Raw genomic sequence first — 15,715 nt, 5'->3', positions numbered from 1 at the left:
TTTGAACGTTTTTTCATGGCATTATTTCAACCACATTTCAGCGTTAAAGGTCATTCGTGTGCCAGCTGGGCCTAAATGTTCCCTCACAGAAAGTTATTACACAAAATGGTTATGAATACGCCTGAAACTTTACATGTGATGAAGTTTTGGCCTAAAAGGTCTTGTTAATCAGTTTATTTCAATTCATCCATGGCGGAGGGGTACATGCAGGGCATTGTAAAGCAAAATAGTTCCCAGAGAAAACAATTTTTTCAGATTTACCACTATTTTGCTGTTTGGCAACATTACATACAAAAACTTCAAAGACTCGTGTGGTGGTTTTGGATAGTAAGTAAAATGGGTACATTTGTGTTGCTGGCATTGTGACACCTGGTTCCATTCAGCACCACTGTAAAGAAATGAGTCTGTAACTTTCTCTACAACGAGCCTTTTAAAGTCAGTTATTCAGTAGTAGAAATATGAACATACCTCATGTAATGATTCTGGAAAGTTAAACACTGTATTGCTCAGCACCTAAAGAGGAAAGAGTGACCACAAGTATCCATAGTACAGATAATAAATGCCACCTGAGTCTAACTTATTTGTCGAGTAATTTCTTATCTGAAAAACTCAACTTTATACAAACCTGGTTTGCTTATTTTCACAAAATCGCACCTTTACTTGGTTTCCATAAATGATTTTAGTGTTTTTGTATGTGCTTCTAAAAGACAGAGCACAGAAAGGACCCCCTTTTGCTTCCACTGGGGCCTTAAAATAAAAAATCTCATGGCCTTACCTGGGTCTGCCTTACTGATGAAGCCTGGTCATGTGCAACAGTAATGACCCGCATAGCTTAGCTAAGTTAGCTTAGCATTCACTGTTAGGAGCTGTTATGGTAAAGTGTGTTATATACACTAGAATTCAAAAGTGTGGAATCAGCATTCAAAGGTTTGTTTTGATATAAAGCAGATAAATGTATAAAACGATCCTAATATGCAGATCCTTCACAGCTTTCAAATAAATATTAGGACACTATGAAGCTGCAAGGATGAAGCTATAAGCAGATCATATTCCAAAAGTGGAGACCAAATTTCAATGTATATGTAACTGTACAAAAAAATGATGTAAATTACAGTATTATTACAGTATATTGTAAACATTTCACCCCCTAAAATCTCAGACTTATTACATACTAAGGCTTATTATTCAGTAACTACAGGGGCTTCAGTGTAAACTAGCTGAGCTATTCTTAGGTTATAGAATAGTGTAATAAAGCTCTGGCCCTGCCGGGGGGCCCTGGCCATTTAAGGGGTTGATACCGTCTTGTTGAAAGAATTATTCAAATATTGAATAAAACATCTAAAAAGATTTTAGTGAATGTGTAATATTTGAATCCATAGTAGTTTAAAGGGGAACTCTGCCGATTTTTCAAAAAATCAGCATAATTAAAAGGTTAACATGTAAACAAAGTCATTCAGAGTAGTTTGGTGAAAATTCCTAATTCTAGACAAACTTAGTTGGTCAGAATTGTTCACAGTGGTGGTGATAGGAACCAGACGACTGAAGAGTTTTAACACCTCTAAAGGCTAAGTTGTTAAATTTAATAGTTATGAATACTCAGCCAGATGTCTGAGACATTGTTTTACAGTAGTTTTGAGATGAAAATGCATTTTAATCAGTTTATTCTAATCTGTTCACAGTGGAGGGATACATTAATGGTGTTCTAAGGCAAAATAGTCCCAAAGAAAACTCTTTTTCAGATTTACCACTATTTTACCATCATCAACATTACACATAAAAATCTCAGAAGATATGTGTACATTGGTGGTTTTGGAGAGTAAATAAAATGGCTATATTTGTGTTGCAGACATCAGGACTCCTGGTTCCATTCACCACCACTGTAAAGAAATCAGAGTCAGTAAGATTCTCTACAATGAACCATTTCACAGAAAACCACTCTGAATGAAATTATTTGCATTTCAGCCACTGAATTATGCACACGTAGAAAAATTGGTGGAATTCCCCTTTAAACATTTATTATTATTATTATTATTATTATGTATATAACAACAAAAACTTTTAATGTGGCAAGTGATTCCAATTCCATTTAAATGGCAATGTAAGTACATTCAACCAACATTATAATTATTATATTATAACTATTATATACGAAATATAATTTTGTATTTTTAGGAAATACAATCAACTCTAGAGCAATGGATCTGGATACGGTATTGAAAATTCAGAATAAAATGCACTTAATTATAACCAAACCACAGTGCAAAAAAGGTCCTAAACAGTCATTTCTATGTAAAGTACGATCTTGTTTTTCTTTTATAATTTCAAAGCAAAATATGCTAATTTTCACAACAGGCCTCATGATGAATCACCGCTAAATACACAGACACACAGCATCAATCACTGCTGTAAGAATGAGGACAAAAAAGACCACAACGTAGGCACAGTGATGTTATATAGATATATACTTTATTAATTCTCTCTGTTAAAATAAAATTACAAAATAATTTCAACCTCAAACTGCACCTCCCTTATCAATAGTTAATGTTATTAAAGTTGGTATTGATATAGCGATCATAATTGTCATGACGAATGAGAAGAATGCTATAGTAGTATCATAATAGTAAATATCAGCTAGAACTGCGTTAGTAATCCTTAATGGTAAAAAAAACTTGAGCGATACAAAGCTAGGTTTCAGTTAACAGCATAATAATGTACATTTTTTTTTTTTATTCCAAGCGTTTAATTCAGTATTCCGGCCACAGGATGTCACTATGAGACAGTTTTCTCCAAAATGGTCTCAGTAGAAATGGGGTCAGCAGTAAAATAGTCTCTTATTTCCAAGACACCATGATAATAGGTTAAAGTCCACTCACAGAAAGACTAACTCTCATTCTACAGTTATTTTCTTGTGAGCAGCGCTTACGTTCCACCTTGATTGGGCAGTTTCTGTATGTATGTCGACTGGCTTCAGTTTCCCCTCGTTTAAATGGCTGTGAGTCTTATCTTTCAGGCAGGTTACAAGTGCCATCCAGATCCAGAGTTTTGTCCCTTTTTCATCATAACATTCTTAGACAATGATTATTATTATTTTTTTTTATTTATATCCTTCTGATTGCTTTCGCCGCCTCCCTCACTTTTGCCACACCTTCCAGTTCCAGTCACCTTTATAGACAGAGCACTTTGGTAGCAGGTATAATTAGAGAATGTGTATGCGTATGTATATGTATATGTATATGTATGTGCACTCACTGGTCACTTTATTGGGTACCTTGTATCTACAATCATTGTCCATTTTATCAACTCTACTTACCTTGTAGGTGCACTTTGTAGTTTTACAGAACCTGTTCATCGGTCAGGACCCCCAGTGAGCAAGGTGGTAGATCTCAGTACTGTAGTGACACTGACAAGTGTTGTGATGGTATGAGTGGATCAGCTGCTTGAGTTTTTAAATAATGTGTCCACATATTGTCCATTCTATTAGACACACCCACCTCGTTGGTCCACCACGTAGATGTAAAGTTAGAAACAACTGCTGCACAGTTTGTTAGTCATCCTCTAGTCCAGGGGTCGGCAACATGCGGCTCTTTTACTGCCCTGTTGCGGCTCCAAAGCAGAATTAGATTTTTAGGTAAAAATGAAATAATCCTCCTTTGCAGTAAAATAAAGCTCTGCTGATCGTCTGAACACAGTTTTAACAATAAATGGTCTTAAACGCTGGAGTTAATGTGGTCTTTATCTGCTAATTCACTAACCTTTGACCCTGAAGATTGGTGCGCAGACTGCTGGTCTTGTAGCAACACAGACAAGAGTCTCTCCTAGCTAGCAGCTAACGAAAAGGCAAAGAGAAAGATTTAAAACGAACATCGATAATTTGGAGAAGAATGGACTTATTTGCACAACGAGAAACTGTCAAAGTCTAAAAAGTTGTTCCACCTTAAATGGCGCAGCCGTTACGTTCTGGCGCCTCAGGCACCATTTAAGGTGGAACGGGAAAACAAGAAGCTGGCGAATGAGAAGCGACTTCAGCCTTGTAAAAAAAACGAATGTTGAGAGAGATTTTACGAGAAACTGTTCTACTTTTGAGGAAAAGTTTCCTGCTGGAGATGCAAGAAAAGCAGCTATAGCTAACCTACAGCTTAAAGCAGAGCAAAGTAAGTCTGCGTTTTCATTCATATTATATTTTTTATTCCTATACTAGTACATTAGCACACACTGAGACATATTTACAGCCAAGATGGCAAAACGTACATAAAATGTTGTGGCTCCCAAGGTGGTTTGATTTTTACTGAAAGGACAAAATGGCTCTTCTTAACATTTGGGTTGCCAACCCCTGTTCTAGTCCTTCGTCAGTGGTCAGTTGTTGACCACAGGACACTGCTTGCTGGATGTTTTTGGTTGGTGGCTGTAGTGACACCAGGAACCAATGGACATGCAAATGTGCCATGATGCAACCACAACACTGAATTTAACATTTAGTTTACAACAGCTGAATCTCAAATGGCTCCTTCTTCCCTTTAAAGTGGACTACATAGATCATGAAACTATGGCTTGGCTTCGAAACCCAAACAGTGCTCTAAATGTTAGATAGGGAGTTAATGGCTGAATATAATGGCTTTCTACTTGACATTCCATGCACATCTTGGATATAGAAGCTGCTTCGTGACATACATAGTGCACTACACAGAGAATAGGGAGACATTTGACATTTAACCGAAGGCCTAAACTTACTCAACGCAAGTACGCGAACGCTCCGCCAGCGCAAACTCGAGCAAACTGTACAAACTCGACGTGCGTTCTTGTGTTACTGTGGCAGTTTCAACACTCGTTACTCAAGGGGGCGATAGAGGAAAAATCAGAATGGCATCTACTGTCATTCCAACATCCACAACAACTAAACGTGGACATGAGCTGTTGTCTGTTCTATCCAAAATCAACATTATACTGATGAAGATATGTTGACAGCAAAAGATAATTCGCTCATATCACGTCCTTCACCAAGTTTGACTAATCTTCTTCAAACACTCTTTCAACGCACTCGCAAAAGTCAGATTTATCCACTTGTGGTGGTCCAAAGCACAACCCACACTACAAAATATTCTTCTGCACATTGCATGCAATTACATATTTCTGCCAGAGAGGTCTCCAAATCCTCAAATCTTACATAAAAAAGAGGGAGTGAAATAATGAAGCAGTCTACAAGCTTGAGACAAAACAAAATTAAAGTTCAGTGACGCAGACAAAACATTCTACAGTACAGCTAACAAATTGATAAATAAAATAATAAAAGTGTTATTCTGGTTGTTTCAGCACATTTAAAACACATGCCTTCATCTGCCTGCTGTGTCTGCTGCCACTGTCTCTCAACATGTATTTTGATGCAAATTTACACCAGAATTTAAAAGGCAGAGGAAAATCAGCACAAAGTTGGACAGCAATAGTTACCCGAACTTTAGTACCTGTATTCAGCCGGACATGTAGCATGTCCACCCACTTTTTGCCCAATCCTCCCAGCCCTCCCTCAGATGCATATGCATGAGGGAAAGAAGTACATTTTGTGTTTTACCAATGTTGGCGGAATGCATCCTGCATGAAAGTGCCGCAAAAGGCTTAGTATGTCAAGCCCAGTTGTTGGAAAACTCAAGCAACACCGTTGTGATCCACTCTGTGCAGCTCACACACTCACTACAATGTCACTACCATGTCAGAGTCACAGCAGTGCTGCAACTGATCCACCACCCGAATAATAGCTGCTCAGTGGTGGTCCGGTGGGGTCCAGACCACTGAAGAACAGGGTGAAAAAGGGCAAAAAAACATAATTATAAAACTATAAAGAGCATCAATATGGTAAGTTGACCTGATAAAATGGACGATGACTATATATACAAGGTAGTTGTACCTAACAAGGTAGCCAGTGAGGGTATGTATGTATGTATGTATGTATGTATGCAGGACAGACAGTAAGAGAGTGCATGTGTGCATGTGTTCTTGGATGTATACATTCATGATAACAGTGTATATTGTCTTCCATGTGGAATTACATGAAGTATGGCAGTTTCTTCGTAGTGTTCCCGCACAGGTGAGCGTCTTCTCCTCGAGGAACGAGCTGTCTGGCAGTGTTCCGTGTGGCTTTAGTGCATCATTCGAGTGTCTGTAGGTGTGTATGTATGTGTGTGTGTGTGTGTGTGTGTATATGCCTCTGACACACAGTGTTTTTGCACTGGGGCCTTAAGGGCGCGTGTGGATCCCGTGTCCCGTGTCTGTAAGGGCAGGCATCACATGTGTCTCCGCGTCGAGGTTTTTTCTTGTTTTTTCGTGTTTCGTGCCGAGTGCCACTAGTTATGTGGTATTGATTAGAACTCTCGTTAAAGGGATGCTCGTTAATACACAATTAGCAGTTAGATAGAAAATACGTTGTAAAGATACAAAGTCACTGCAGTTAGTTTTCCTGATGGAGGGAGAGACGCATTTTCCTCTAATTAGTGCAGATTCCATTAAAGTATTTGCCATTCATTTAATTACTGCCTCTTATCTCTCTCTCGCGCTCCCTCGCTTGCTCTCGCACTCCCACCCCCCTACACCTTCCTTCTCATCACCTTCTTATCTCTCCCTGCAATTCATTACTTCCTTCACAAACTCTCTTCGCTCCTTCCAACCTGATTCCTCTCTCTCTTTTATCCAGGTTCCATGCTTTAATACCCTCACATTCCTCCCCAGCTTGGCTGAGCCCCCCATTTTTTCCCTCTCAGCCAGGTTCCACGTGGTAAAGGAATCATTCAGCCAGCAAAGCTAATGTTGCTAACGTCGAATGAAAGCAAACAGCCAAGAATTAGCGATAGCAAGCAAATCATACTAATTGGTGGCTACTACACTATGTCCAGAAGCGAAATCAGCAACTTTAAGTTGCACCCCATTGCTGATGCAGCCGTTCAATTGCACACAGCTTGTATAACCTCCATGGAAAAGCACTGACCATTAAATGGGAGCCACAACTGAGCACGATGCTCAATGCCAAAAGTTGGTTAGAGGGATAAAAAGCCCCCCAGCATTGGGCTGTGGAGCATTGCAACTGCATTCTCTGAAGTGATAGAGCTCCATCCAATGCCTAATCATTGAACATTAGTACCTGACCTCACTAATGCTCTCGTGGCTAAATGCAATCAAATCCTTAGAGCAATGTTCCAACATCTAGTGAAAAAAAATGCAAGAAGAGTGGAGGGTGTTACTGCAGTAAAGGGGGACGAACTCCCTATGAATACCCCTGATTTCAGAGTGCTAGATAAGCAAGTGTCTACAAACTTTTGGACATAGTGGAGCTTCCATTGGCAGTTAGCCATGTTAGCACATTTGGTTAAGCTATTCCTTTGATACCTATGCACTCTCCCTAGCTTGGCCAAGGCTCCGACCCTCCCCACCCCCTCCATTAGCCAGGCTTCACACCTTAATACCCATGCACTTTTTCCTAGCTTGGTTGAAGCCCCGTCCTCGCTCTCTCAGCCAGGTTCCACACTTTAGCTTGGCTGAGTTCTCGCGCCCACCCATTTCTTTCATCCAGACTCCACACTCTAACGCCCATGCATTTCTCCCCAGCTTCGCTGAGGCTCTGCCCCTCTCTCAGCAGCTGGAGGTGCTGGTGTTGGGGCTGTCCTCTGCAGGGGGTTTGGAGGTTGTTGCTTGGACGGTTGTTGTCGGGACAGGGGCAGGCGTGAGGAGGGGAGCAGGCGTGACGGGGCTAAGGGCCTTGGCGTCTCGCTCCTGGAGCAGGTGGACGAGCGCGGCATGCTGTGCACTGAGCGTGGCCGACAGGTGGGCAGGCAGTGCGCTGAATCCGGCCGTCAGCTGCTCCACCCGCCGCTCCAGACTCAACATCTGCCGCTCCAGGTCCTCACTGCGGTCGTTCAGCTCCGACATCAGCTCATACATAACGCTCTGCATCTACATCACGGAGAGAGGGAGAGGGAGGGAGATTACTGTCATCTGCACAACGAGGTAGTCTCGGTCTCCGAAGACTGTCTGATGTGTACTGTACACACGTTAAAAAGATGGTTCTTCAGTGGTTCTTTAGTAAAGAAAATAGTTCTATATAGAACCATGAACACTCAAAGAACCCTGTGCATTATTAAAGGTCCTTTGCATCATGAAAGGGTTCTTCAGATTGATAGAGAATGTGCCGAAGATGGTGCTATATAGAACCTTTTTAAAAAGGGCACAGCACCAAAAGGGTTCTTCTATAGTTACGATGTCCAGCTTGCAACAACAGCAGAACCAGTTTTGGTGCTCTATAGTTTGTTTTGGTTCTATATAGCATTCAAAAAGATACTATATAGAACCATATACAACACATTCTACATCTGAAGAACCCATTCACGATGCAAAGAAGCCTTTAATCATGCAAAGGCTTCTTTAAATGTTCATGGTTCTATTTAGAACCATTTTCTTTACTAAAGAACCCTTGAAGAACCATCTTTTTTAAGTGTGTACTCTAAGATGGTCACAGCTTTCAGAAGTTTGCCAGTTACACTGATTGGCCATCTTTACTTCTGGGTATGACAAGAAACTATGTGCTATGAGGAGAATATGGCAAAAAAATATCAATATAAATATTGACATTTTCACAAAGCATGCTACACATCAGAATATCCCATTTTTTCTGGAATTTGATATGTTGGGCAGACACTTCTCACTGTATTCTCTTGTCTCAGTTCAGCAATATGTTTCAAGTACTTACTTAAACGAAGCAAAACGTGGATTTGTAGCACTGATATGTGGGTTAGCTGTAGCTAATGCAGGCTTTTAGCTAATAGCCTATGCTACTCTGACTGAATGTATGAAACTACTGCTGCTAATTGGAACCTCACTGTCTTTTGTCAAGGGAACCTTAACCATTAGAGTACAGAAAGACAGATGAAGTACATGCTGGGCCTCAGACGGTACAGTATGTTATTACAGACGCCCCGTGGGAGGCCGCGACAGTGAGACTGTGAGACTACATTAGACCTTTACTGTAGCTAGAGCCCTTTTGCAGAGGAAATTATGCACAGATTATGCATCACTGAGACCAGAATCCGCTCGTCCTCTGCGTCCGACAGACACAAGCAGTCTAACATACGCATTATATCTCTGTCTGTCTCCTCCTGTCTCAGACCAGTCTGAATCTGCTTTATTTCTATATATGCCTCTTTCCCTCTCTCTCGCTCTCTCTCTCCCTCTACCTCTCCACACTCCCACTGTCGTCCCTCCTTTAACACTTGTTCCGGTTGCTAGGAGACGCAAAGCCACAGAAACAAACGGGTCAACATGGAAAGAGTAGAATACTGAGATATATTTGGGCAGGCAGAGGTATGTGCATGTTGTCAGGTGTTATGTGCTAGTCTATGTTTATGTGTGTGCCTTTTCTATTTTTGACATAATAGATGCACAGTCACCAACATAAAGACTAGGGCTGCAACACATATTCCAAAATAATATTCTAAAACAGAAAAGCCACTTAAATAATCCACACATTTACTACTTAATAGAACCACAGCACTTCGATGTGGAAGGAAATGTTTGGTAATCAAGCTAAATGTCAATTCAAGGTGACAATATCCATTTTAACTCCGGGTACAGACCATGAGTGTCTCACTGATCTGGACTGCTAGTTAGTTAGCATGTTGTCAGTTGCATTTACTACCGAGAATAGATTATAGTGTGCTAACACGCTAGCTGTATCTGTCACAATATATCTTTCTGGAGACTGACTGTTCATATATAAGACAAATACACCTCTGCCTTCAATGCTTCTTCTGAAGCTCCACCCCCAAAATTCATGGCTGGCAAACTTCATGGCCATAAAACCCTTCGCAAACACTGCACAGACAAATACCATGATGGAACGTTAGAATGAACAATGACACAGCAAGTAAGTAAAGTTGTCTTGCTGTGAAGCGAACCAGTTGCTATCACAAGCATTAGCAAATGGGACAAAGCGATACCGATCTACTGTTTCTGTGAAATAGCAAAGATAAGTTAATGTAACCCACTTGTCAAGCAGGAGCAACCTCCTCATCCCTTTTCACGTCTTTTAACAGTGAACCTGAAGTCAGCTTTTTTTTGCCAGCTTTTTTTTCGAATTGCAGCAGTTACATTCAGGTGCCTCAGGAGCCAGAATGGAACTGCTGCACAATTTAAGGTGGAACAAGAAAATGCAACTAGGAAACTTGAGCCTCATCAACTTACAGAGGTCTCTGCACTGCTGAAATGCCTCAACATCAATTCTCGTCGGACTCTCCACCTCTAAAACGCTCTTGCCTGATCCAAGAACTTCTTTCTCAATCTTGGTTCTTCAGATGTTCTCCTCTTTGACTGTTTCTCTGCCATTTTCCTTTTTGACAATGCGTGTCAAAAAGTGTTTTGGAGCGAAATCGCATAAAGCAGATTTGAATGGCCTAAAAACCTTAATAATTCAACTACAAGAGCTGACCAGAAAGGTGCTTTCATTTCGCTCAAATACTGGAGTGATTTCGGAGCAGGAGAGAACCCTGATGCTCCGACTTTGTGAAAAACCACTTGCCACTCCATCTAAGAATGATTTAAAAGACATGGTGATCACTGCTGTTCAAACAGAGCCACTGATCTGTTTCCACACTGGGTTGGATCCCCAGTTTAGTATTTTGATGCAACTTGTTATATGAAAATTAGTGCTGGCTGTACCTAATAAGTGACATAAGCAGCTACTTAGGAGCCACGAGAGGGCCCCCTTAACACCATCCGGGTTACTACTGTACAGTTATGTTATCTAAGTTGCTTAAGTGAGTGGGAAAAAATAACTGGTTAATCATCTGTCATAAGAGAACGCATGTATTTAAAGCCAAAAAACAGAATAAAAAAAGACAAGGGAAAAAAAGCTGTTGTTGTTATGCCATTTGTTTTAGCTAGTAGTTGCACAATAAGTAACAACTTTCTCTGTTTATGCTGATTTAGATATGACTATGATTAATTCTGGGGCAGGTGCACATGAAAGCATCGCATTTATGACAAACAGCCAATATTTTATTATATAATTTATGGCCATTATTAAATTAAAAAATAGTTAAACATTCTGTGCTACCAAGGCTTGAAGCATTGGCCCAATCACAAGACAAACTGTGTGCAATATCTGTAGCGCTTTTTTGTCAGTAATCCGATCAACACGTTTACAGGCACCTGAGTAATCAAATAATGGGAAACTCAGTAATCAGATTTCTGCTTTGCAGCCAGCCAATAAAGTCATAGAAGAAGACGTGACGTAAACGTAATGTAAAACTCAAACTTCATGCCGCTGCTTTTTTTAAAAACATCAAGCCACTTTACCTCAAAATATGAACATACATCATCTAGAAGGTGAAGAATATTTAAGTCCTTGATTTCATCAAGCATGTGTTTGGGTTCAGCATTGCTCCAAAAGTGTTTTGTTGCCGTCTTGTGGCAAGGCTGCTTGCTTATTTCCAATCCGTCTGTTTTGCACATACACAGACTAAGAAATCCGAAAGAAATCAGAGTAAGAGTTTACATGCGAAAAGAGAAATATGATTACTAAGCTAAAATCCAGCTCTCTTTATTGGCTTTCTTAATCAGATTTCTAGACCTTACTCTGATCTAAGATATCAGAGTGTGCTGTTTACATGACCATTGAATAATCAGATAACTGCAGAAACTCAAGTATGATTGGATTATTGAGTGCGTGTAAACGCACTTAGTGAGAAAAAAAAGGACTGTCTGGATCGCAGGATGGAGCGATACTGGAGCAATTTCAGAGCGGGAGAGAACACTGACGCTTTGACTTTCTGAAAAAAATCCTCAGCACTCACATTGCTCTGCTCCCAATACACACCGCTCACATGCTCTGTCAGCAACACACAAAATAGCCAGCTATAAATTTATATAATTTATACAGCTTATGCTAGTCAATTTTACTAGTTAGTCTATAATTTTACAGTACACCAACTAAAAAGATCGGCCGCCACAGAAGTCCTGCTTAGGGCCCCCAAAAGGCTAGAGCCAGCCCTGATGAAAATAATTTCTTATCAGTGATATTCATTTAGTTTTTTTAGTGCAGTGCCAGGCAGGCCTCGTTATCAGGGGCAGTTAGTTGATTGATTTGCATATTGTGACATAAATTCGTACTCCTGATCTACGCAATGCACGTCTATAGCAGAGTTAAACCAGAAGGGGCGCTGCAGAGGTTGGACCACAGTTATGATGTTATTTAGACAACTTAAAAAGAAATGTTAAAATTTCAACAAAACTGATGTCATTTATTATTTCAAAGCAGTATATTTCAGTTTTTAATGAGGTTAATCAGCTTTAGGGTTTAATTACTATTAAAAGTGAAAACATTTCTTATAGAATATTTGAATGTTTAAGCTAATATTCAATAAAAAGCCCTAATAAAGACTGTAAACCACTCCAGCATGTGTGCATATTAATGTTGGGGAGGACGCGGAGTGAGCATACATGTGGGTGTCCACTGTCTCTCGACAGACGTAATATGTGTGGGCTGCTGTGAAAATTGTGTGCGTGTATGTACGTATGCGTGCGCTCACCTTTGATAGGTCCACCAGTGTGTTGGCCTGGTCACTGAGCTTTCTCTGCTCCATTTTTACACTTCGCAGCCTGCAAACACATGCACACCACAAACACACACGAGAAGTGTGTGTGAATGTGCAGACACAAGGATTATTACAGATCTCCCTACTCTTACAAAAGAAACACATCAAATTGACTAAAATGCGTAAATAATTTCTATATAAATTCATTTCGTTTCAGTCATTCATAGGCTGAATCTCAAATGGTATCCTGCTCTTAAAACAGATGGCTCTTTAAGGGCTAATTAGTAGAAAATTATTCCATATAGAACCTTGAACACTCAAAGAACCCTTTTCATGATTACGGGTTTCTTTGCATCATGTAAGAGTTAATAATGCAGAGGGTTCTTTAAGTGTTTACGGTTCTATATAGAACCATTTTCCTTACTAATTAACCCTTGAAGAACCATCTTTTTTAAAAGTGTAGTGCACTAGGTAGATCTTACAGGTCTCCTGTAGCAAGACAGCCATTTGGGATTCAGCCACATGTACATAATTCCCTACTGGACATATAGTGTACTATTGGGGTGCATACACCAAAATTTTCCAACTCACACAGTTCACTCCATAGAAAGAAGGGAGCTATTTGAGATTGAGCCATAGGTTCAGTGAAGTTTGCACCATCTTGTTATGAGATTTCGGTTATTTCATACTGTACATCAATTAAATCAACCACCATTGTTGTTAACAGCCTGCACTCATGTGAGAGCTCTCCACTACTAGAAACCTCCAGAAACCTCCACTAATAAATATACAAACCCAATTCCAAAACAGTTGTTATTTACCTTATGAACATCAAAACGTGGCAAATATATACTCATTTCAATTTTGATGCCTGCAAAATGTGCCAAAATAGTTTAGTTCACTGTGTTGCATCACCTTTCCTTTGAACAACATTTAATAATCGTTTGAGGACTGAAGACACCAATTGAGCCAGTTTTGAAAGCTGAATATTTTGGCATTCTTCAAAATGTGTTTAGTGTTAAGGGTGCCTTCACAGATGTGCAAGTTACCCTTAAGCATCCTGTCCCCGCCAAATACCATGACAGACCCTGACTGGCAACAGTGCTTTTCTTCTTTGACCTGGAGAACATGTGCCCATCACTTCCATTAACAATCTGAAAGTTTGACTAAAACTCAAAAAACACGTTTTCACTGTGCATCAGCTAAAGCCCAGAGAAGTCGGTGGCGTTTCTGGACTTCCGCTGTGCTGTACGGTCTTAACTTAAATTTGTGGCTGCAGTGATGGACGGTGGCTATTGACAATGGTTTCGTCAAAGTATTCCTAAGCCCATGTAGTGATATCCATCAAAGAAGCATGCTGGTGTTTAATGCAATGCTGTCTGAGGGATTGAAAATCACAGATTTTTTCCTTGTCCTTCATGCACAGAAATTTCTCTGGGTTCTCTGAATCTGTTGATGATATTATGCACCACAGAGGCTGAAATACCTAAAGTCTTTGCAATTTGGAATGTGTTGCAGGCATCAGTTTCAGAATGAAAACAGTGAAGTTGATAAGGTAAAACATTTTATATCTTGTCTTTGTACTTTTTTTGTAGATTTTGAAATAAATCTGTTATAAATCTACTTTTTATCTGCATTTGAATTACTGTCCCACATTCACAAACATTTTCCACCATTACATGACAATGACTTTAACTTTTATGAGCATTTTGTTCTTGCTGGGCTCTCCTTGTGATGGTTTGTGTCTAAACAGTCCCTTAGTCCAAAAGTTTTGCACATGGACCTGGGGATGACTTGTTATGCCACTGAAAGTGATCATGCTGATATATTTTGTTTATGTGGAATGAAGCAAATTCAATGGATCATTTTTCAATGTACTTTCATGCCTGGTCTATTGTCTTATTTGTGACAGGCTCATTAATCTAATGAACATTCCGCTTGTTTTCTTCCTCTTTATTTGTCTGTTGATGAGAATTTCCCTCAATGGAGACATCCGCATTAACCTACTCGTACGACATACGTCCCACAAGCGCTGAACAAAGGACTTGTGAAACAGTGGGCTTTCTCCACACTAAAAGAAAAAGAACGCTCACAATTGGTGTCTGCTTCCAAAACCGGCCACCAACAAGGGGATTAAAGCCCTAAAAAATATGGATTAGGCAGCGAGGAGGCAGGCAGGGGAGGACAGACACACAAGGCTAACAAGTTAACTCAGCAAGGAGAGGGTGATGAGCCAGGCGAGACAGCCAATGTAAGCGTCCCCAAGATGAGCCATCCATCAGCATAGCGGGTGTCGTAATAGCTGACGCTGTGTGAGCAGCACAGCCTTGTCTGGCTAAAAAAAAAAAAAAAAGATAGTCTAGGCGAAGGTCCAGAAAATAAGTTTAGGAATAGTAATAAACATTTTAGAAAAGCATGTTTTGCTTTGCTTCTGTTGTAGCATGCTGAGGGATTGCTGCGACCAAATGGCGCTAATTCTCACAGCAGGCTAGGCTAAACCACCCAGCCTCCTCAAACAGGCGCAGCATTAGGCCCTGCTGCCTCACAGGCGCCACTTGGACGACAATTAGCTGAGGGGGCTGTGGCTAATGTGCAAAATGGCAGGAGTTAAGCCACTCCACTCAGACACCTGGAGGCATTGGTTAGGACGGGCTAGCTAACCGCTGTGAAAAACACTCCTAACATAACTTGTGGCAGAGCCAAAAACGCCCAGAGCTTCAAACGCTCTGGATGTTTTGAAGTTCAGACGGCCACAGCTAAAGTGACGGCCAGCCAAGCGGTGGCAGCTGGTGGTGGTCACTGCTATGTAGTTATATTCTCTATTGTTTTGTGTTTGGGTAGATCATATTGGAATCCATCAACACAGCCTAAGCGTTGGTTTGCCAAAGCGCCCTTGTATTTCTGAAATAAAAAGGGGTTATGTGGACTGAAGGAGGGGTGATATATGGCTGGGGTGTCAGTTCCAGTCCTGGAAGGTCTGAGTGCAGAACAATTTGGTAATTTCCCCATTCAAATGCAAATAGATGGTGTTTAATCAATACTGGTATTGCAGACACCATAAAATCAGGAAGGTATCTTGCTATAAGTGGTGCATGGAGTTGCTTAGGGCCCCAGAGCCACCATAGGGCCCAGAGAGCATATTGTACTGT

The 15,715-nt window shown here is 40.5% G+C and overlaps 1 protein-coding gene across 1 annotated transcript in view; it reads right to left on the bottom strand.

Annotated features, from left to right (window-relative positions):
* Nucleotides 1-7,133: 7,133 nt before the first annotated feature.
* The window catches only part of kcnn3 (potassium intermediate/small conductance calcium-activated channel, subfamily N, member 3), a 129,980-nt gene continuing 121,398 nt past the window's right edge, over nucleotides 7,134-15,715 (bottom strand). The window contains exons 9-10 of the mRNA XM_036593035.1: nucleotides 12,561-12,630; nucleotides 7,134-7,932 (exon numbers count right to left, since the gene is read on the bottom strand). Coding sequence (XP_036448928.1) covers nucleotides 7,612-7,932; nucleotides 12,561-12,630 — 391 coding nt within the window. The 3' untranslated portion in view covers nucleotides 7,134-7,611. The remainder of the gene's footprint in view (nucleotides 7,933-12,560; nucleotides 12,631-15,715) is intronic.

This window comes from Colossoma macropomum, unplaced genomic scaffold, assembly GCF_904425465.1.
Source record: "Colossoma macropomum unplaced genomic scaffold, Colossoma_macropomum, whole genome shotgun sequence".
NCBI classification, from domain to species: domain Eukaryota; kingdom Metazoa; phylum Chordata; class Actinopteri; order Characiformes; family Serrasalmidae; genus Colossoma; species Colossoma macropomum.
The sequence above is the reverse complement of the archived record's forward strand: the minus strand, read 5'-3'. Positions and strand labels throughout refer to the sequence as shown.